This window comes from Pseudophryne corroboree, chromosome 1 (genome assembly GCF_028390025.1).
Source record: "Pseudophryne corroboree isolate aPseCor3 chromosome 1, aPseCor3.hap2, whole genome shotgun sequence".
NCBI classification, from domain to species: Eukaryota; Metazoa; Chordata; class Amphibia; order Anura; family Myobatrachidae; genus Pseudophryne; species Pseudophryne corroboree.
In genome coordinates, this window is record NC_086444.1 from 208,834,301 (window position 1) to 208,858,447 (window position 24,147).

General features: G+C 45.4%; 1 protein-coding gene across 6 annotated transcripts in view; it reads left to right on the top strand.

The window, feature by feature from the left end:
- Positions 1–24,147, top strand: part of CAST (calpastatin) — a 358,547-nt gene that overhangs the window by 69,575 nt on the left and 264,825 nt on the right. For 2 of the 6 annotated variants that reach the window (XM_063964046.1, XM_063964049.1), the window contains exon 2: positions 22,511–22,619. In XM_063964046.1, coding sequence (XP_063820116.1) covers positions 22,569–22,619 — 51 coding nt within the window. In that variant the 5' untranslated portion in view covers positions 22,511–22,568. Of the gene's footprint in view, positions 1–22,189; positions 22,318–22,393; positions 22,412–22,510; positions 22,620–23,225; positions 23,286–24,147 lie in introns of those variants that run through there. The other 4 variants (XM_063964048.1, XM_063964050.1, XM_063964052.1 and 1 more) reach the window with 3 other exon arrangements.

Consider the following 24,147-nt stretch of genomic DNA (forward strand, 5'->3'; position numbering starts at 1 on the left):
GGGTTCATGCTATAACATTGTTCTTTACAGGCAGCCTACAGGTCCCAGCAAGCCCGCCCCAGCATGCTGGCACTTGGAGAACCACAAGTGCCAGCATGACTGGACATTAAGTGGCCCGCTGGCACCCGAAGTCCACCTGTAAAGAACAGTAATATTGTTCTTTACAGGCGGCCTACAGGTCCCAGCGAGCCTGCCCCAGCATGCTGGCACTTGGAGAACCACAAGTGCCAGCATGGCCGGACATTAAGGGGCCCGCTGGCACCTGTAAAGAAAATATTAAAATAAATACAAGACAGTTTTAAAATAAAATTTATTATTTAGGGTCTTTACCTTGGAGGCGGCGGCCTTTAAGCACCTTTGCATACCTGCCACCTGACCAGGGATTCTGACGTCTTCCTCCGGCGTCTTCACCTGGAAGGCAGCGGTCTATAAGCTCTTTTGCATGGCCGCCGCCTGCCCAGGGCTTCAGCGTCTTCACCTGGTGGGTAGTGGACTTTAAGCTCTTTTGCATGGCCGCCGCCCATCCAGGACTTCCACGGCGTCTTCAGTCTTCAGGAGCTCTTCAGTGCTCCTCCTCCGCCGTCGGACTGACAGCCGCTGCCTCTCGCTGACTTATATAAGTCAGCCTGAGGGGGCGGGGCGATGACGCGGCGAGCCATGATTGGCTCGCGGTGGCCATCTTTCATTTAAAAAATGACGCTGTGGTGCCATTTTTGAAATGGGTACCACTCCGCTGCCAAACTCTGCAGAATGGCAGGCAGGGATCTCGGATCCATGCCTGCCGCCACTGATGCCCGCACTGCCACTGCATCACGCCGCGTCCCGCGTCCCGCATCTTTGCCACATGGATTGAAAGCACGTCCCTGTATGAAAGCAGCACTTTAGTAGGTGCCGCTTTCCATTATATTTTCAATGGGCTTTTACAGCCCAAGGCTTGCACCCCCCCCCCCCCGTTCCCATTCACAACGGGAAGCATCACGATCGGTGCCTCCCAAAACCATTTAAACAGTAGTAAATGATTAGTTTAATATAAAGTAGATACTTATGACACAGAATATGTGTCATAAGTATCTTCTTTGTATTATTTTAATCATTAATGACAGGGGAGACACTGCCTCCCCTGCCTGCACGTCCCTGACTATAGCATATAGCCCACCAAGAAACTCTGCAATCTGGCTGGATTATTATTCAATAGATAGCACCTATCCTTATCTATCCAGTGATGCTGAGAGAGGGGGGGAGAGGGTACAAATTACCTGGGCCCAGGTCTAATGGAGGGGCCCAGGTCCCCTTCCCTCCTTACCTAGAAGCAGCAGCTGCAGGTTTTCTTCTCAGCCCAGCACACGCTGCTGTATGCTGAGTTGTGCAGTGTGGCCAAGGAGGCGCTTAAAATTAAAAAAATTCTGTATTTTTTTCTAAAGTGCATGGCCATGCCATCTCTGATTAGGCCATGCCCTCTGAAAAGTACCTGGGCCCAGACAGGGGCATGCTCCTGAAAGTGGTTGCTTCTCATGTGCTAGACACGCCTCTAAAGAGGTGTGGCCATGCCCCCATCATGCTGTGGTCACACACCCTCGATGAAGGGGGGGGGAAGGCCCAGGAAGTTGTTGTACCGGGGCCCATGATTTCTCTTGGCAGCCCTGTATGTATCAATTCCTAATTCCCTATAGATTGTAAACTTGATAGTAGGGTCTTCCTACATTTATGCCTGAATGCTATTACCCAGTTTTGTGTTATCACTGTTCCAATTGTAAAATGCAACAGAATATTCTGTGCTATATAAGAAACTGTTAATAAATAATAATATATGTGGTTTCTCTGTGATGGGAAACCTCTGAAGAAATTGTTCCTCCCTGGACAGATGGTGACTTTAGTATTCTCTTGTCACATAGGAGACATAGGGGGTGATTCAGACCTGATCGCTTAGCTGCTAAAATTGTTGTCCTGCGATCAGATAGTCGCCGCCCATGGGGAGTGTATATTCGCTGTGCAAGTGTGATATCACATGTGTACACCCAAGCTGCCAAAAAATCCCTCAGTCAGCGGAGAGCTGCAAATCCGTTCGCAGCTCACTCACCATATAATGGTTTTTCCTGTATGTGCAGTGTGTGCGCAGCGCAGGACTTACTCTTACAGTGCGATGAGAACAGGCTGATCGGGTACAGAGCTGACGTCACATACCTGCCCTGAAAAAGCTTGGGAACGCCTGCATTTTCCCTGACACCCCCAGTAAACGGTCAGTTACCACCCACAAATGGGCTCTTCATGTCAATCACCTTGTGAATGCCCGGGTGAATTACATTTTCGCATCAGCCTGTCGCTGACCGGCGATGCCGCTTGTTGTTAGCCAACGCGAGTGCACTTTGCGGTGCATATGTATGCGCAGTCTATTGCTGATCATCCGCTGTGTGAAAATGCACAGCAACGATCAGGCCTGAATCACTCTCATGGTTCGGAAGACATCTGTTTGCAAAGGAAAATAACCAATGTCGTCATCATACAGCCAAGGTTCTGCCAGATAATATATAGCTTCTAATATCCATGCAGCCCACGTGTCCCTGCAGCCGGCTCCCAGTGTCCCTCCAGTCCCTACAGTGTCCCAGCAACCAGCTTCCAGTGTCTGTCCATCCCTACAGTGTCCCGGCAGTCAGCCTGCAGTATCCAACACTTACCTTCTTGTCTTTTGGCTGCCCGCTGTGGGGTGTGGTGTGTTGCAAGGTGCGTGATATCATGATTTCACGTGCCACAAAAGAAAAACAACGTATTGCACTGGCCACTGCCGCCGCTGGTGAAATGCAGCTATAGTTCAGCTATAGTTCAGCAGCTCCCCGAACAGACCCCATAGCGTATACTGTGCATACTGCAGCACATACAGCAGTCATAGCTAAGTTTGTCTGTGAGGTCCACCAGGGTCCCCCTAAAGCCTTGGGACCTGTTACAGCTGTACCCTTGGTTCGCAACTGTCGCCGGGCCTGACCCCACAAGTGTTATAACGAAAGGACAGAAAAAGGATTTTCTCTTTGTTGGCATACTTATTTGGCCACTTTTTTGGTGCAGTAAGTGCGTCAACAAAGAGACTAATCTTTTTCTGTCCTTTCACTGTTCTCTATCAGTATAGTCTTGGGTAGCACCCCCACACCAAGAAATTAACTATCTATTGGTAACATAATTTGGGGAATCTCATATAAGTATTCCAATACCAACTTGTGTAGGAGTTTCAGCCCCCCCCCATCCCATCCCCTTGATACTAAGCCTACAACCTTGTCCCTCTAGTGGCTCAGTGGGATTTGTCAGTGATTCTTCAAGCACTTCAGGGAAATCCGTTCGAACCCCTGGAATCAGAAGATTCTTTTTTTCTGGCTATTGTATCGGCCCAAAGTGTGTCAGATTTAGGGGTGCTCTCCTGTCGCTCTCCCTTTCTGATCTTTTATCGCGACAGGGCTGTTATTCGAACTCGTCCTTGCTTCCTTCCCAAGGTGGTGTCCCGTTCCACCTTAAATAAGAAATCATGGTACCAGCCTTCCACTCACCGGACCTCTTGGTGGGGGAGACCTCCCTGGATGTGGTTCATGCTCTCCGGATCTATGTGAATCGTACCAATTCTATACGGAAAATGGATACCCTCTTTATACTCTACGGATTTCACAAGAGGAGCTGGCCTGCTGACAAACAGACTCTGACCAGATGGCTCCACATGACTATCTCACAGGCTTACATGCAGGCTGACCTCTCTGTGCTGGAAACAGTCTTTGCTCATTCTACTCACTCTGTGGGTCCTTCGTGGGCAGCCCACCGTGGCACATCTGCCAAGCAACTCTGCAAGGCCACGTGGTCTTCTGTTCATACCTTTCTCAGGTTTTATGCCTTTGAGACATTTGCCTCTCAGGATGCTTCAATTGGACACCAGATTCTTCTAACCTTGAACAACTGCTTTAGGAATCCCCAAGGTATTCCCTGTGGAGCCCTATGGACCCTGAAGAAGAAAAGGAGCGTTATGGTAGACTTACCTTTGTTAACTCTCTTTCTACAAAGTCAATAGGGTCCACACGGTGCCTACTCTGACACATCTGGCTTCTATGCATTCCTTTTCTTGGTCACCGGTTCCTTTCTCTTGTACTTGAGAGTGTGTTCTTGTGTGTGCCAAATCTTCCTTCTCTCCTATCCTGCTCCTGCCTTGGGTTGTTAACAAAACTGAATGTCTAGCAAGGAAGACCAGCCTTGCAGCTGCATTCAAAATGGATTGTAGTAGTAAGAGTCTTTTTGTTGTAAGACCAGTAAGGAGACTATTGCAATAATCAATGTGGCAGATGATGAGTTCATGGAATAGAGATTTTGAAGTGTCTTGTGTAAGATAAGGTCATATTTTTTATATATTTTTTAGATGTACAGTATGTAACATGATTTAGAGACAGATTGAATGTGGGGAGAAAAAGACAGTTTAGAGTCAAAGATGACACCTAGACAGCGAGCTTGTGGAGTAGGGTTGATTGTCAAGTTATCAACAGTGACAGAGATATCAGGTTGGCAACTATTATTTGTAGGTGGAAATATAATTAATTCTGTTTTGGAAATATTAAGTTTGAGGTGGTAAGAAGACATCCAAGATGAAACGGCAGAATGGCATTCAGTGGGGGAGATTCAAATGTTTGAAAAGGCGGTTGGGTGTCTGTTTTTTCCTGTCTATTAGATAGGAAAAAACAGACTCCCAACTGACTTTTAAAACATTTGAATCTCCCCCAGTGACTCAGAACAGTACAGATGGTGACAAATCTGAAGATAGGAAGCTTTGAGTATCATCCACGTACAGGTGATAATGGAATCCAAAAGAGTTGATTAGTTTGCCAAGAAATGAAGACTAGAGAAAAGCAAAGGACCTAAGACTGAGACGTGCGGTACTCTAACTGATGTAGGTAGTGAAGGGAAGGTGGGGATTAACAGAAAAGAACACTGAGAGATTCGATAGGTAGAATGAGAACCAAGAAACGGTTGTGACTTAGAGATTGTACTGTTTGTATGAGAAGAGAGTGGTCAAGTGTCCAAAGCAGCAGAGAGATCTAGAAGAATAAGAAGTGAATAAAAGCCTTTAGACTTCGCAGTGACCAGATCATTCACTACTTTAGTCAGTGCTGTCTCTGTGGAGTGTTGGGAATGATAGCCTGACTGAAGTGGGTCCAATAAATTGTGCGAGTTAAGAAAGTGTGTGAGGCGAGTGTAGACAAGTTTCTCAAGTAATAGCAGCAAAAGACAGGGTGCTTGGAAGACAGGTGTTATAATAATCAATTTTTATTTATAAATACAATTGAGATTTATACACATCAAAATACACAGTACGGGCCGGTTAAAAAATAGGTAATTCTAAAAGTCCATGGTACTAGATAATGACTTTCCTCTATGCTTTATTCTATTTTCAGAAAAATTAACGTGTAGTAACATGTACTTTTAGAATTATCTATTTTTTAAGCGGCCTGTACTGTGTATTTTGATGTGTATTTAAATTCATAAAAATTGATTATTATAACACCTGTCTTCCAAGCGCCCTGTCTTTTGCTGCTATTCTTGATTATCTGTGGGAGTAAGTAGTCTCCCCCTCAGTGGCAGCTGGTGATACAGATGTTAGTTCTAAACTGCTCAGAATATTATCAGAGCCAGATAACCTCTTTCCTATTGTATAAGTCTCTCAAGTAGCTTGGAGGGTCATGGGAGTTGAGAGATGGGACTGTAGTTTGAGAGAGAGTTTGGGTCAGAATTTCATTTTTTTTCAGAATGGGAGTAATCACTGTATGCTTGAACAGTGAAGGAAAGATACCAGTAGAGAGAGAGAGAGAGAGAGAGAGATTGAGATTACAGATTTTAGTTAGGTTGGAGAGCACAGGAGACAGAGCTTTACTTATCTTCAGTTGTATAGTATACTATATATCAATAAGGGCAAGCTAAATGCGTTATTTCTGTATAACTGAACTTTATGAGTGAATTATATACGGTAGTTATAGCACATCTGGCTCTCCACAGTCTGTAAATGGGACTGTTACCCATTTCCACTGCAGCTCACCCGCGTCTTTCCCAGGTCCAGCTTGGTTGCTATGATGGTTTTTAGTATATGTTAGCATTCAGTTATGGGGCAGTTGTCTGCGGGGCAGTTGTCAGAAGTTTAGAAATATACGAAGTTTGGAAATTACAAAGTTAGGAAATTTTAAAAAGAACAGTTAAACCAACAGTTGAACAAACATTGGAAAACATTGGAAAGCAGGTAAATCTACCATTTAACTAACAATTTCCATAAGCATTTTCCTATCTATACTTTTCTCTTTATAAACACCATGCTCCACAGACTTTTTTTCCTCATAGCACTTCATGGTATCCTCTATAAAATGACATCGTCCTTCACTATTCCTGTTATGTATCGCTCTGTACACATTGCAGCCTCATTAATCCACTCCCCTCTTATTAACACTCATGAGCTTTTAACCTATCTATGTACACTAACTGTCACATCCTCTACCTGTCACCATAAGAAACTATCACACACCTCCCCCAACTATACCTATCTCTCTCTTCTTCTGCTTCTACTAGCTGGTGACATATCCCCAAATCCAGGTCCCATCCACATACCACGCTCACATTCAGCTGATTCACAACGGAATATAAAATCAACAAACCTTATCAACATCACTTGTCTCCCATCTACCTCCAAGTCACTAAAATGTGCTTTATGGAATGCACGCTCTGTTTGCAACAAATTAACAGCTATTCATGACCTTTTCATAGCAAAAAAATTCAATATGCTGGCTATAACAGAAACCTGGCTCACACAATCAGACACTGCCTCCCCTGCAGCACTGTCACATGGTGGCCTCCACTTCACACACACCCCCAGGCCTGGTAACATCAAAGGAGGGGGTGTTGGAATATTACTGTCCAAATGTTACACGCACATTGTTTTACCACCTGTTCCCTCACTCACATTTACATCCTTTGAAGTACACTCTATTAGGATCTTCACCCCTTTCTCTCTGCGTGTTGCAGCTATCTATCGCCCACCTGGGCAACCCAAAAAGTTTCTGGAAGATTTTTCTGCATGGCTCCCTCACTTTCTATCCTCTGACATCTCCACCATCATTATGGGTGATTTCAATCTCTCTATTGACAGTCCACAATCTCCCCATGCCTCTAAACTACTCTCTCTAACCTCCTCTCTTGGCCTCTCCCAATGGACTGACTCCCCTACTCATCAGGAGGGCCACTGCCTTGATCTTGTATTCACCAGACTATGCTCTGTTTCTGAACTCACTAACACTCCTTTCCCTCTCTCAGATCACAACCTTATCACATGCATGCTCTCCTCCATTACTTCAAACTCCATGTCCCTAAAGTCTACAAGGACACCTCTTACCCGCAGAAATATTAACGCTATTAATTTTCAACAACTATCTACCTCTCTGCAACCACTGCTTTCACCAATTTCTACATTCACCTCTCCAGAGACTGCTGTGTCACACCTTAACCAAACTCTAGTAACAGCACTTGATGAAGTGGCTCCAGCTACCCATCACACTCCACGTAGACTTAGATGTCAACCGTGGCACTCTAAATACACTAGACACTTACAAAAACTCTCACGAAAAGTTGAACGCCAGTGGCGTAAATCTCGTAGTTCAAGTGACTTTCTCACATATAAGACCACCTACCACTCTTATCGTACTGCTCTGGACACTGCCAAACAAAAATATTTTCAATCTCTCATCTCTGCTCAAGCCTCTAACCCCAAGCGACTTTTTAATACATTTAAATTACTTCTTGTCCCTCCCTCACCTAACCCACCAGCCACTGTCAGTGCGCAAGATCTTGCTTCCTATTTCAAGGACAAGATTGACAAGATCCGAAATGAAATGGTATGCTCTTCCACAGCAAGTGACCTGCTCAATTCCCTGCCTGAACCCTCTAACACCTTCTCTTCCTTTGATCCTACAAATGAAGATGAAGTATCTGCACTCTTTTCATCTGCCTACTCTAATACCTCTCCCCTTGACTCTATACCCTCACAAATTAGTAAAGCTCTGTCTACTGTGCTCATCCCAACCTTAACGAAAATCTGTAATCTCTCCCTGTCTACTGGTATCTTTCCTTCTCTATACAAGCATGCAGTGATTACTCCCATTCTGAAAAAACAAAACTCTGACCCAAACTCTCTCTCTAACTACCGTCCCATCTCTCAGCTCCCATGCCCCTCCAAGCTACTGGAGAGACTTGCCTACACTCGCCTCACACACTTTCTTAACTCACACAGCCTACTGGACCCACTTCAGTCAGGATTTCGTGCCCAACACTCCACAGAGACAGCACTGACTAAGGTAGTGAATGATTTAGTCACTGCTAAATCTAAAGGACATTACTCTCTACTTATTCTCCTTGATCTCTCTGCTGCTTTTGACACTGTTGACCACTCTCTTCTCATACAAACACTACAATCCCTAGGTATTCAGGACACAGCCCTTTCTTGGTTCTCATCCTACCTATCTAATCGCTCCTTCAGTGTTCGTTTCTCTGATTCCACCTCTCCTTCGCTACCTCTCTCAGTTGGAGTACCGCAAGGCTCAGTCCTAGGTCCTCTGCTTTTCTCTGTCTATACCACATCTCTTGGCAAACTAATCAACTCTTTTGGATTTCAGTACCATCTGTATGCGGATGATACTCAAATCTACCTATCCTCCCCTGATTTGTCACCATCTGTATTGGGCCGTGTCACTGAATGCCTTTCTGCCATTTCATCTTGGATGACATCTCGCCACCTCAAACTTAATATTTCCAAAACAGAATTAATTATATTTCCACCGACCAATAGTAGTTTCCAACCTGATATCTCTATCACTGTTGAGAACTCTGCAATCACCCCTACCCCACAAGCTCGCTGCCTAGGTGTCATTCTTGACTCTGAACTGTCCTTTGTTACCCACATTCAATCTGTCTCAAGATCATGTTACATACATCTAAGAAACATATCCAAAATACGCCCTTATCTTACACAAGACACAGCAAAAACTCTAATCCATGCTCTCATTATCTCCCGCATTGATTATTGTAATAGTCTCCTGACCGGTCTTCCCAAACATAGGCTCTCACCACTACAATCCATTTTGAATGCAGCTGCGAGGCCAATCTTCCTTGCCAGACGTTCATCGTCTGCAGATCCGCTCTGTCAGTCCCTCCATTGGTTACCGGTATTCTACCGTATTAAATATAAAATACTTTTACTCACATACAAGGCTATTAACCAAACTGCACCAACATACATCTCTTCACTCATCTCAAAATATCTCCCTACCCGACCTCTCCGCTCTGCACAAGATCTACGTCTCTCATCCACACGCATTACTTGTTCACACTCAAAATTACAGGACTTTATCCGGGCTTCACCCACTCTGTGGAATGCCCTCCCACGCACAGTAAGACTCGCCTCTAGTCTCCAAACCTTTAAATGTTCCCTGAAAACTCACCTCTTCAGACAAGCCTATCAAATTCCAGACCCACCCACATAACCTTCAGTGCTTCCCTATCTAATTACATCCTCTGTAGAATATTCATAACATCACATATCTTGTCTTTCTTTAGTCTCACACCCTCCTGACACTTGGATAACTTTGTGGGGTATCATCATACAACCCATTAAGAACCTAGCAATATGGTCGACCATTATGCAATAGGTAGCATCTATCCTTGTGTATCTATGCCTATTTCCCTATAGATTGTAAGCTTGCGAGCAGGGCCTTCCTACCTCTGTCTGTCTGTTTTTACCCAGTTTTGTTCTATAAATGTTGTTCTAATTGTAAAGCGCAACGGAATATGCTGCGCTATATAAGAAACTGTTAATAATAATAAATAGGGAGCCGTTTCCACTGAGCAGTGACCCAGGTAATAACCCCGGTTTTAGTGGCAGTGGAAAAGGGGTATAAGAAAACCTAACAAATTATCTGATACAAACACATGAAAAAAAAATGTCAAGTAAAGTTTTTTTTTTAATCAATTCACATGACTTACAATAAATTTAGAGCTAAATCTAATTTTAAGAATAAAATAATGGGGTATTGTAAGGTTTAATACTTCAGTAATAAAATAAGAAGCCCGAAAGTATGTTGAAATTATGCAAAGTGTAGGACTATATAGTATGTTTAACTAAAACACTATATACATTATGTACTCCATATCATTTATATGCATTTTATGCACAGTACCAACAAGCCTAATAATAACGCTACAGTGAACAATGAACAAGGAGAAGGAACCCTTTTCAATTTGTCTGCTTCTAAATACCTGTTGTCCACAAGGTGGCACTATGAGATAAAAAATATATATAAAAGATGCTGTCATCTACTAGTTCTTATTGGCCTGATCAGGGGCGGATTGGGAACAAAAAGCGGCCCTGGAAAAATTTGTACTAGTGGCCCCACATGGGTAGCACCAGAGGTGTAAGGTCTAGCCATGGGCCATGGCAGCAGCACCCTCCCCCCAAGACTTTCCAGATAGTGGGCATGTCTAGCATCAAGGGGGAAGTTAAAAAGAACTAAAATTAAATATTATGAGCACATTATATGATATACCTTCAGAATTTAGGAAACTATATAATTCTTTAGAAAGATATATTTTCTTGCTTTTTACACCAACCGTATCCTAATCACTATTCACTCAATCTTATATGTCAGCCAAGCAGGCAGACAGAGCATACACTAGATCATCTGCAAACACAGGCTAAGTGGCAAAGTAATTTTCATATACGCAAATTATTTTGCAATTTTATTCATTATGTCTATAAAAAGGACCACATGTTCCCAAACAAAATAGGCACCACGGGTGCGTCGGCCCACCGGGAATCTTCCCTGTGAACCCTATGGCCAATCCGCCTCTGGGCCTGATTTAGGGGTGGGGGATTATCAAAGCTTGGAGAGAGATCATACAGTGGAGATAAAGTACTAACCAATCAGTGCCTGTCATTTAAAAGGCTGTGGGGTCTATTTAATAAACCTTGGATGGAGATAAAGTGGACAGAGATAAACTGCAGGCCAATCAGCTCGTAACTGCCATGTCACAGGCAGTATCCGGTCAGATGGTCGACAATGTTAAGGTCGACACTAATTAGGTCGACCACTATTGGTCGACATTGACATGGTTGACATGGACAAATGGTCAACACATGAAAATGGTCAACATGTGGAAGGTCAACACATGAAAATGTCGACATGAGTTTTTCACTTTTTTTTTCTTTTTTTGAAACTTTTTCATACTTTCCTATCCACGTGGACTAGGATTGGGAACGGTAACCTGTGCCGAACGCAGCGAGGCACCTTGCCTGAAGCATGGTGAGTGAAGCGAGCCATGCGAGGGGACACGGTGCACTAATTGGGGTTCCCCGTCACTTTACGCAGAAAACGTCACCAAAAAAAGTAAAAAAACTCATGTCATTTTCATGTGTCGACCATTAGTCCATGTCGACCATGTTAATGTCGACCAATAGTGGTCGACCTAATGAGTGTCGACATTAACATTGTCGACCAATCATACCGGAACCGTCACAGGCTGTGTTTGAAAAATGACAGTTAGGAGCTGATTGGCTGGTACTTAATCGCCATCCACTTTATCTTCATCCAAGGCTTAGTAAATATACCCCTGTGCTTGAAAGGGGATGATTGGTTGGTAGTTTATCTCTCTCCACTATAGCTCTCTCCAAACTGATAAATTTCTTGGGTATTTGGTTGAATTCAGATTAGAAAGGTTGCATTAAGTTTCAGAGGTTAAGGCGCATCTATTTTAACAATTTGGCTTGATTTGTTAATATGATTTGTCACAAGATATTATGCCACTGAAATAACACAAACAACAGACAGTGGGGGTCATTCAGATCTGATCGTTGCTGTGTGTTTTCAGGTCATAACTGCACATGCACCGCAATGCGCACGCGTGTCAGACAACAACAACGGGCATCGCCGGTCAGCGATGGTATGGTGTAAATATTCTATTCGCACGAGGGTTCACAAGGTGATTCACAGGAAGAGGACGTTTGTGGGTGGCAACTGACCGTTTACTCGGAGTGTTCAGAAAAACGCAGGCGTGCCCAAGCGTTTTCAGGGAGTATGCCTGACGTTAGCTCTGGCCCCGGTCAGCCTGTTGTGATCACACTGTAGGAGTAAGTCCTGGACTGCGCAGACACTGCACAAAGTAGATTTTAGCAGCTCGGCGTACACATGGGTTCGCACACTTGCACAGCGAATTTACACTCCCCCTGGAGGCGGGGACTATCTGGACGCAGTACAGCAAAATTAGCAACCCAGCGATCAGGTCCAAATTGCTCCCTGTGGGTATACACTACAGTAGTATTTTAATTAGATATTTCACTTTTTTAAAACAAACAATTAAATAAAAGTTACATTTTAACAATTTTATGTTCACCAAATATATCTGACAATTACAGAATTAATAAAATGTGATACCTGTATTAGTCTGTGAGTGTCCCATAATGGGAATACAATGTGTATGTTGTACAATTATGTAATATATTTCTGGGTGCACCTCCCTGTAGTTAAAACGGTATCCGGACTCCAGGTCGACAGCACAAAGGTCGACACACCTTAGGTCGATGCCAATTGGTCGACACACCTTATGTCGACATGGACAAAGGTCGACAGGAACAAGGTCGACATGGAGAAAGGTCGACATGAGTTTTTCACGATTTTTTTCTTTTTTTGAACCTTTTCATACTTAACGATCCACGTGGACTACGATTGGAACGGTAAAGTGTGCCGAGCGAAGCGGTAGCGGAGCGAAGGCACCATGCCCGAAGCATGGCGAGCGAAGCGAGCCATGCGAGGGGACGCGGTGCACTAATTGGGGTTCCCGGTCACTCTACGAAGAAAACGACACCAAAAAAACATAAAAACCTCATGTTGACCTTTTTCCATGTCGACCTTGTTCCTGTCGACCTTTTGTCCATGTTGACCTTTTGTCCATGTCGACCTAAGGTGTGTCGACCAATTGGCGGCGACCTAAGGTGTGTCGACATTTGTGCTGTCGACCCTCAGTCCCAGACCCAGTTAAAACAGGTATCAAGTCCTAGTAATAAAATTGGGGAAGGTGAATACAAATATTGTGCCTAATTCAGACCTGATCGTAGCAGCAAATTTGTTAGCAGTTGGGCAAAACCACGGTGGTCATTCCGAGTTGTTCGCTCGTTGATGTTTTTCACAACGCAGAGATTAGGTGGAAAATGCGCATGCGCATGGTACGCAGCGCGCATGCGTTCACTAATTTAACACAAAACTTTGGAGAATTGCACAAGCTCGAGCTACGTTTTTTCATCGCTCGAGTGATCGTAGTGTGATTGACAGGAAGTGGGTGTTTCTGGGCGGAAACTTGCCGTTTTCAGGTAGTGTGCTAAAAAACGCAGGCATGCCAGGGAAAAACGCAGGAGTGGCTGGAGAAACGGGGGAGTGGCTGGCCGAACGCAGGGTGTGTTTGTGACGTCAAACCAGGAACTAAACAGACCGAGGTGATCGCAATCTACTAGTAGGTCTGGAGCTACTCAGAAACTGCTTGAAAATGTTTAGTAGCAATTCTGCTAATCTTTCGTTTGCAATTCTGCTATGCTAAGATACACTCCCAGAGGGCGGCGGCCTAGCGTTTGCAATGCTGCTAAAAGCAGCTAGCGAGCGAACAATTCGGAATGAGGGCCCATGTGCACTGCAGGTGGGGCAGATATAACATGTGCAGAGAGAGAGAGATTTGGGTGGGGTGTGTTCAAACTGAAATCTAAATTGCAGTGTAAAAATAAAGCAGCCAGTATTTACTCTTCACAGAAACAAAATAACCCACCCAAATCTAACTCTCTCTGGAAATGTTATATCTGCCCACCCCCCCTCCCCCCTGCAGTGCACATGGGGGGTCATTCCGAGTTGATCGTAGCTGTGCTAAATTTAGCACAGCTACGATTGTAAACTCAGACATGCGGGGGGACACCCAGCACAGGGCTAGTCCGCCCCGCATGTCAGTGCCGACCCCCCCGCACAAATACAAAAGCATCGCACAGAGGTGATGCCTTTGAATCTGTGGAGTAACTCCCGGCCAGCGCAGCTCCTGCGGCTGGCCGGGAGTTGTGTGTAGCTGCCGCTGGCCGCAGCGGCTGCGTGAGACGTCACACAGCCGCCGCGCCATGCCTCCCCAGCGGTCCGGCCACGCCTGCGCTGGCCGGACCACGCCGCCGTTCAGCCCCCTCCCGCCCAGCGACCACCTCTGCCTCAGTGGCGATCGCTGCGCACCGACGACTGCCATGCGCCGGCGCACTGCGGTGCCGGCGCAGTTCCGACCCAATCACTGCGCTGCGACAAACTGCAGCGAGCGATCGGGTCGGAATGACCCCCATGGTTTTGCCCATCTGCTAACAAATTTGCTGCTATGATCAAGTCTGAATTAGGCCCATTGTTGTCTTACATAAACTGCACTTTGCTGGGGAAGACTATGAGGGTCATTCCGACCCGATCGCACGCCTCGCTTCGTCACAGCCATGCGATCGGGTCGGAACTGCGCTTGTGCTGCGGCCACATTGTGCAGGCAACGTCGCTAGCGAAGAAAGCGTTTGCAGTGGTGACCGCAAGAAGACTGACAGGAGGTAGGCGTTCTGGGGCATCAACTCACCATTTTCTGGGCGTGAAGATCCGAACGCAGGCGTGTCAAAGCGTTTCGAGGGCGGATGTCTGACGTAATTTCCGGGACCTGAAACGCTGGATTCATCGCACAGGGTAAGTAAGTCTTACCCTAGTCTTGTTTTACACAAAACTTTTTTTGCATAGCAGGGCAGCACAAGCGTTCGCAGCCTTGCTATGCAAAAAACCACTCCCCCATAGGCGGCGTCTAGTTGATTGCACGGGCAGCAAAAAGCTGCTACGTGCGATCAACTCGGAATGACCCCCCATAGCCTGTTATATGCTAATTATGCATCCTTTATGGGCTGGCAAAAATTGCTCTAAAATCAAACTTTTGGAAACCCCCCTCCAGAAATCCTGCGTTTGCCACTGAACAACTCTACCCACATTTGAATTAGGTCCAGTATCATTTCCACTCTGTTGTAGATTATAGTTGTACGATTTTATGGAAAAAAAACTACGGGAAAACTAATGCAAATTTTAAATATACTTTCAAGGGCCTATGTACCAATAGAGCCCCAATAAGGCCACGTTTCTTGTTGCTTTGCTTATCACTTGGATTTAAAGCGAGTTATACGATTTAACAAATAACCATTGCTGGGGCAGCAGAGAGATACGTAAAGGGTATTTTCGGTCTGCAGAATCACGTTCCACTTTTGTCGCAGCGGAGTGGCACTCAGAGATTGTGGGTTAAACCTACTGTGCTCCTCCGTGACATTTTACACCACATAGTAATTTGTACCCACTCTCTAGTCAGATATGAATCCCATACAACACAAACAAAAAGTAAATATATTTTATCAATAATTCTAATAAAAACCTCATTGTCATATTACAAGCACTGTCCTGTATGGTTGTCCGTGAATATGTCTGACTTTGTATATGTGGAAAATGTTTATCATTAGTACATAGACATACTGACATAAGATTTTGATGTACATCAAGCAATTGTAGAGCTAACCTAACAATGCCGAGGTGTGATCAGTGACCTACAGTAGGTGTTTTAGGGACATGGGTCCTGATCCAGAGGTGCATGCAGAGCCGGATTAAGGGGGGTGCCCCGGGGGTCAGTACCCCGGGCCCCCCTGTTTTAAGGGGCCCCCCGGCCGAAGCTCTGCACCGATCTACAGGTTGCCGGGGCAGGAGGGATCCACACTGTGCATGCGGCTTCCTCCCCCCTTCTCTCGGGCAGCACGGTCGGGGACTGAGTCAAGCAATCTCCAGCCTTCGCTGCTGCCAGGAGAGATGCTGCTGGCGGCAGAGGCTGGAGATTGCTTGACTCAGTCCCCGACCGTGCTGCCCGAGAGGAGGGGGGAGGAAGCCGCATGCACAGCCGCACTCCTCCCCCGGCAGCGTGGATCCCTCATACCCCGGCAGCCTGGTGTCTTCTCTTCTCCCCCTGCTGCAGCGCGGCTCCCATTGCCTGTGACCGCGGGAGGTGAGGAGCAGGGTGGAGGGGGGTAACTGTGGGGGCTGGTGGTCCACTGGGGGGCCCTGCTGTCTTTGGTGCCCCGGGCCCCCCGAGGGCTTAATCCGGCCCTGGGTGCATGCAGGAGTGGTTGGGCTGCGTCTTTGGTAGCAGCGGATCTGAGAAGTTATGTAATGATGCAGGCGTTGTCTTTTCAAATGTGACCCCACATGTGGCTTCTCCGATCTGCTGTACGTATCCGAAGACGCAGCATCAGATCACCATCAGGAACATCGGGCAGGCCATCGGACATCTGAATAACCCTAAGATTACTCAGAATATCCACGCATCTAAGCTGATGTGGGCAGTGAATCTGCTTCGGAAGGCACAGTCTCTGGCTACAGCACGTATAAAAAATGGTGGCCTACGCACACCTGTTTACTAAAATGTTCCTCCTTCCAAATGCCTCCAGTGTGTCAGTCACACTGCAAGAGAATTCACAGTGCAACTGTAACACCATCACTACACAGGTGCACATGAAAAATAGTGTCCACCTCTAAATCTGCCTTGTAGCCTTAATAAGGGATGGCCATCACCCATCGATGATTCTAAACATTAGTTTATGACTGATGTTAAATACTTTCACCAACGATGTCAGAGAACCAGATGCTTTCCTGCCATCAGTACCAGAGCAGGCCACAGGCATAGGCAAACTAGGCAATTGCCTAGGGCATTTGATATGCCTAGGGGCATCAGCAGCTTCTGCTGATTAAAATGATATGCAGAATGCCTATATTCTGTGTGTAACATTTCATATGCAGATACAGACAAAGTATCTCACAGTATATAGGCATGCTGCATATCATTTTAATCAGCAGAAGCTGCTTGTGCATCCTATAAGGGCATTAATAATGTGCAGCATATGTGTAACAGGGTACTACTGTATGTGTGTCATTATGTGTATAGGGGCACTAATAATGTGCAGCAAATGTGTAGGGGGCACTATGTGTGTCATTATGTGTATAATGGCATTAATGTGTAAGGGACATTATGTGTAAAAGGGCATTAATAAGGTTGTCATAATGTGTAAGGCACTTTATGTTTATAAGGACATTAATAATGTGTCTCATATGTTTAAGGGGCATTACTGTGTGGCATTATGTGTATAAGGTGCTCTACTATGTGGCATTGCGTATAGAAAGGGCACTACTGTGTCGTCTAATGTGAATAAAGAGCAATAGGGTGTGGTGTAATGTGAATAAGGTGCAATTCAGTGTGATGTAATGTGAATAAGGGGCTCTACTGTGAGTAGTAACGTTTATAAGGTAAAGTGATACTACTGTGGGATGTAATATGAATTATGGACACTATCGCATGATCAAATGTGAATAAAACTGCAGTACTGTGTGGCGTAATTGGAATTGGGGTTACTATTGTGTGCCATGCCCCTTGCCAGCAAAAACACACCCCTTTTTGGGCTATACGCCAAATGTGCGAACTGTTCCTATTTAAAATATAGGGGGTACTAACACCAAAATAAGGACTGCTATGGATGAGGGGTGGTGGTACTGGGAAAGAGGTGCAAGGTCAGAGGCGGAACCAGCGGTGGTGCTAGGGGGCACCAGCCAAAATATTGCCTAGGGCATCATATTGGTTAGGGCCGGCTCTGATCAGTACTACCTGTACAGTATGCACAATGGCTTTTTTTTCTGTTGTTTTCAGGGCTGCTGCAGCACAGAGTCGTCTAGGCTGTCACCCAGCAGCCCTGCACCTCCCCCGCCTCTTACACAGTGTGTAAGAGCCAGGAATATGATATCCCGCCTCTTTCTCAGACTGAGCTGTCATTCACAGCTGCAGTGCAGAGCCAGCCGACGTGGATGCGCAAAAATTATGGTAAAACCATTGATGGCACCACACTGAATAGTTACTGGCCATCAATGGTTTCTACCACCATCACCATCAATGGCCATCCATTGCCTAAATTGTCCCAATTTCCAATGTTGTTAGTTTTATGTTTAAAATATATTTCTTGGGTGCGCCATGATATTGTCAACACGTTTGTTTGTATTTACATGAGGTGTGATTATGCAAAACATGGGTGTGCTATGTAAACAGCAGAATGTATGATTAGTATAATGCATAATGCAAACTGGCAAGAGGCTAAACTAGGGGTTCCCAACCACGGTGCTCAAGGCACACTAGCAGTCCAGGTTTTAAGGATAGCCATACTTGAGTGCAGGTGACTTAATTAGTTTCCTTAGTTATTTTGATTTAACCACCTCAAGCATGGATATCACTAAAACCTGGACTATTAGGGGTATATTTACCTAAGTGCAGGATTTTAGAAGTGGAGATGTTGCCCATAGCAACCAATCAGATTCTAGCTATTATCCTCTAGAAGGTGCTAGATAAATGATAAGTAGAATCTGATTGGTTGCGATGGGCAACATTCCCACTTCTATAAGCCCACATTTATATACCCCATAGTGTGCCTTGAGGAGAAACACTGGGCTAAACTGTTCTATTTTATATAATTTTGACAGGAATATAATAAAAATGCTGTGACTGAGCACAACACATAGGCCCCTATCGCCCAGGATAAAATGCAACATTAAAGCCCCATACAAACTAGGCAAGAAAATGAAAGATCTCGCTCAGAAGGGCAGATCTGAGCGAAATCTTTCACAATCTCGTCCAGTGTGTACACTCAATGTCGTTAATGATGCGTGCTCCCATGCATCGTTAATGACCCCCACGCCGTCGCTCACTTCTTGTATGCACCCCGCCGCCGCCACCAATATTGGCGTTGCGGGGAATGCCCAGTGTGTACTAGACTTAACTGTCAAACATTTGATAAAACCTGCACTTATCCAATGTACACATCAGTAGGGCCAGGACTCCTTACAACAGAGTAATGTGTTCAAGAACCCTAAAGCGCCCATTTATTATCACTAGGGATTATGTTAATTTATGCTGGTTGGTGGGACGGAATATTTTGGCCAAAGCATGCTAAGCACCTTGATTTTGTTTTATGTTAGATTGCAGAGTTTATTATAAATATTCTGATCAGTAGTGCTTGGTACTATAGAGGGGTGTAGTACGGGTGACCGGCGGTCTCCTGACCGCCGGTCACCTTACCGACGCCGGGATCCCGGCAGCATACCGACGCCGGGATCCCGGCGGGGAGGGGCGAGTGCAGCAAGCCCCTTGCGGGTTCGCTGCGCTCGCCACGCTGCGGGCTCGGTGGCGACCTGCGGTCGCCACGGGTTCTATTCCCACTCTATGGGTGTCGTGGACACCCACGAGTGGAAATAGTCCCTGTTGGTCGGCATGCCGACCATCGGGATAGTGAGCCGTCGGGCTCACGGAGGAGGTCATGTGACTGTCGGTCAGCCGACCGGCGGTCACATGACTACCACCCCTATAGAGTGTGCATTGGCACTACATTTTATCTTTCTTTGTGGAACTACAAGTCTCAGCATGATAGCACCTCTCATTATGTTTGTAATTAGAGTGAGCAGTCCAAGGTCTCCCTCCCCCATATTATGCTCAGTGTATCAGATCCTGGTTAAGTAAAGAAAGGCAGGTCCATGATGATGCGTTTCAGCGTGGATTGTGCCATGAAGCCATCCAGACCACCCAGTTCATTCATGAAGTGACAGTTTATCAGGAATTACTCATCTGCAGTGGCTCCCATCATAGCATTTACCAGTAAATAAAATACCAAGGTGTGGCTTCCTGAAGCTGAGAAAGCATTCTCTTGTATAAAACAGTTATTTTCTTTTGCACTATTTCTAAAGAACCCATACACACTCGAAGATATGAAAGACGAAAGATATTGGTGAACAATTTCCCTTGAGCTGGGAGGTATAGATCATGAAAGATACTGCGTATACACACTGAATGATTTTATGAAAGATATGAAAGACGAAAGATATTGGCTAAATCTCTTGGGACACCTCATTTAAATAATGGTCTGGAATGAAACCTTAAATTTAAATAAAGGGCTGGCATTACAGGGAAGGCGGGCATGACTAAACATGCATGCACAACATTGGTGGGCAGTGGGTGCATGTATCATCCATAGACCCGTATATTCATGGACCTTAGTATAGAACTACCCCCAGTCAAGGATTCAATACAATCTGGGTGGAGGTGGTTAGGTTCTCTAAATCAGTCAGACCATTTTGTTTTCTTAAATGGATTACCTTTGGCTCTGAAGCTACAGTATTATTCAAATAAATCTTTAGGATATATGGCCTGATGGGTCCTACACACTATGCGATCCGCTGCCGAACTGCCCTACGGCGGACACGGCTGAGGGGTGACCCGGCGGCGGGGGGGCAGTGACGGGGGAGTGAAGTTTCTTCACTCCCCCCGTCACCCGGCTCCATAGCAGTGCATGCTAATATGGACGAGATCATCCATATTGGCCTGCATGCACAAGCGACGGGGCACCAACGATGAACGAGCGCGGGGCCGTGCATGGTTCATCGCTGGTGCATCCACACTGAAAGATATGAACGGTATCTCGTTCATTAATGAACAAGATCGTTCATATCATTCAGTAATATCGCCCAGAGTGTAGGGCCTATAACTTTGACCGTCCCCTGGTAATGCATTTCCCACCAGCCTAGCTGTTCTCTGTTCCTTCATACCCATTATTCCTTACATTGATACCCAGTCAGAGGGCCGCAACCGGATGAAGCAAAGCCCATCCCCCTTGTGCCCTGGTGAAGGCCATTGATATGTTAGACTATGAGCCTCTATTCTAGGTTCTCCACAAATTCCAATTGTACGGTCCATCATTCATACCACCACCCCAGGAGCTGTGACAGGCCTACTGTGAGAAGCAGAGGAGCTATGCCAAGTGCTGTGTGGGTGTGGCCAGTGCCGTGTGGGTGGGATACATATGATCACTATACCGACAGCAGCATACTGTCTGCCATAATTCCAGCAAGTTCCCTTGCTGGCTCGCTATACTCGCCACGCATCTTTGCCCAGTCAGATGGTGGCGTGAAACCACCAACCGGGAGGAAATACCGGGCGGGTGCCGGGATTCCATCTGTCTGTAAAATGCAGGCTGTCGGGATTCCAACGTTGATCTCCTAATCGCTGAGATCCCGATAGCCAGTATATTGACTGCATCCCATGTGGGCATGTACTATACACCCCTTACAGCATGAACCACAATATCCCCCTAAAATAGTACAAGACAATACTTAATATTTATGGACAGCAGTGCGGCCAGCTGGTGGATAGTCATTATTCTGTCATGATTATGGACATATTTTTATGTGGAGGTCTGGAGCTGTAGTCCTATATTCACGCCACGTTTTAATCCAGTCCTGACTGTCATTTGTAAAGAATTCCTGCTCTTATCTGTCTTAACCATTTAACTGATGATTTTTCCCTACAAAACCATTCATAATATTGTTTTATTTAAAAAATATTATTTTTTTTAGATATAGTTTAAGAAGTATTTTTTTAACTTGAAATATTATATTATGCACATCTGAAGAACGGATTGCCAAATAAAAAAACTGGGGGACACAGTGGGATGGCGCAGTTGCATGTGATCTGACTATGGCAATTAAGTGGTTAACTGGTACTAACGTATGGGATATGACTGCAGCTAGGAGTGCGTTACCTGACATTTTACATTTCATTAAATAATAATAATTAAACAATTCTGACTGTTTTTTTAGAAAATTAGTCAGTTAACAGGTTAATTTTACTGTGTATACAACTTACAAAGTGCAACTCTACACTTTATTTCTTCAGATGTCTCTGTAAAATGTCTCATGTACTATTTTAGCCCTCCACACCCCCTCCAGCACCTCAGCAATCCGGTCCTATGCCCCTGAATGTGAACTTCTACTGTAGTGTTGATAGCTAGAATATTAGAAAAGTGACACTTGACAGACATTTCCATACATCCAGAGCTCTGCACAGTAATAACAGCTCCTCAGCAGCAGTCAGTGTAAATCACACAACTTGGTTGCTGGGGAGTGAGATAAAGGAGTGTTCCCAGCAGCAGCACCAGGGCCTGAAGAATGCTGCACTCTTTACCAGACCTGTTGTGCTTTACTCCTGAGTCCTGTTAGCAAATAGAGCTCAGCCCAGCAACATTGCCCCACCCGTGTCCCGCAGGCAGTATCTAGGCTGCTATAATATATTCTCTCCCCCAATCGCTCAAACTATTAACAGAAAAGAAAAGTTCCTGCTGTAAGTGGTCGCAGTAGAAGCCCTGGCCAGGATACAGGACTGGAGGGCAGTCTCTTGGCACTAGCACAGCAGCAGGCAGAGGAGGGGCTTGTGTGTGTGTATCACATAACTGGGTCGGAAAAGCTGTTTCATGCAGTAGGAAGTCACATTGTAACTACTTCACGTTTGGCTTTTTTTTATTCTTTTGCTGCAGCTCGGTAACAGCACAGACAGCAAGGGAGAAGCCGGAGTGTGCCAGTCTCTGCACTGACATGCCACATAAGGGGAGGAAGCCCGCAGGAGGTGCCAAGGGGTCTAAAGAGGTAAGTGACAATGGGCATTTATTTATATAAGGCTGAGAGTGGAACACAGGAATTGTACCTGTGTATGATTAACACATAAGTCGTGTGCCACTAGTGAGGTGCCATGGGGCATTGGAATGGGTGCGTGTTTTGGGAGTGAGTCACTGCAAGCTGGCAGAGATAAGTGCAGGGAGGACTCACTAGATCCCTTATAAGAGAAGATGTGTGTTCCTTGTGTCTGACCTCCGTGGGGCTTGCTATGCTATGTTTCTGTAGTGTGTGACATTACACTTCCAGACTGGTGCCCTGTGCATATGGGATGATGCCTGTAGTGAGCCTACACCATAAACAGAGAATGTCCTAGTTTTGCTGAGCTGCTGCCTGTCACTGAGGTTCACCCCTCCCTAGCCTGTGCTGCTCACCCAGTCTGCAGCATGACACATAGAGGGAGGGTGGGTGAGGACGGAGGATCTCTCAGGGCGTGGTGGTGCCTGTGCATTCCCTGTTTCTGCTGTCACTAGTGCACCCCAAAACACAACACCCTCCCATGGGCGGGGTACTGCCCAGAGCACACCCCTCACACAGAGGTGTATGTAGATTGCAGGGTACCCAGGGATTTCATTAAGTGCATGAGGAGTAAAACGGGATACTAGAGCTATGGCATTTGCAAGTTGGTGGTACGCTACGGTAAATACTATATACAACCTGTTCTTTCTCTTCTGGTCTTTTGCTAATTTTATATTGAAGCTGCAGCTTTAGTATCTGTCTGACAGGAGTTGTATTGTTGTGCTGTGCCTGTTCCTAGCATTGTGATAAGGAGTGTGCTTTACCACTGAATTCTTCACATATCTGAGCTGATCTCATGGGAGCGCCTTTCCTATCAAAGGTTACAGCGTATAAAGCTTCTCTGGCTGCTGAAGAACCACTAAACTTTCCCTGTGTTGCTTTATATGCTAAGGATACAATGAAACAATGTAGAAGTAATCCCAGTTTCAATATTACACAGCGATCGGAAGTGGCAGCTGCCAGCTTCGGCCTGTGGATAGGTAGCTGGTGGTGTCACTGATATTAGCGACTCTGAAACGCTATAGATTGGCAGCTGCTATGAACAGTCACAAAATAATTATGCTAAGTGCTCACTTTAATCATCTATGTGAATTTATATACTATTCATATTAATCTGCACTTATATTTCTTGTTGTCAGTGTTATCCCCTTGTACAGCACTACAGAACCCTTGTGGCACTTTATAAATCGAAAGATAATAATGATAAAAACTCCTTTCATATACTGTACTTATAATTTAATTCATATGGCCTGAATATTATTTCTGACCAGGTTATGCCTGTAATGCATAGACCTGTATGGATGAATGCTACCATTGTTTCCCAGTAGATTGTTTGACCCCCTACGTGCAGTAACACACATTGTCTATACTGTGATGCTTTGTGATCATATCTATACAAATTTGGAGGCGTTTGCAGATGTATTTGATTATCAAGTCTCTTTTTGGCCTTTTAGTGTTTGTATGTAAGTTTATCAATTTTCAA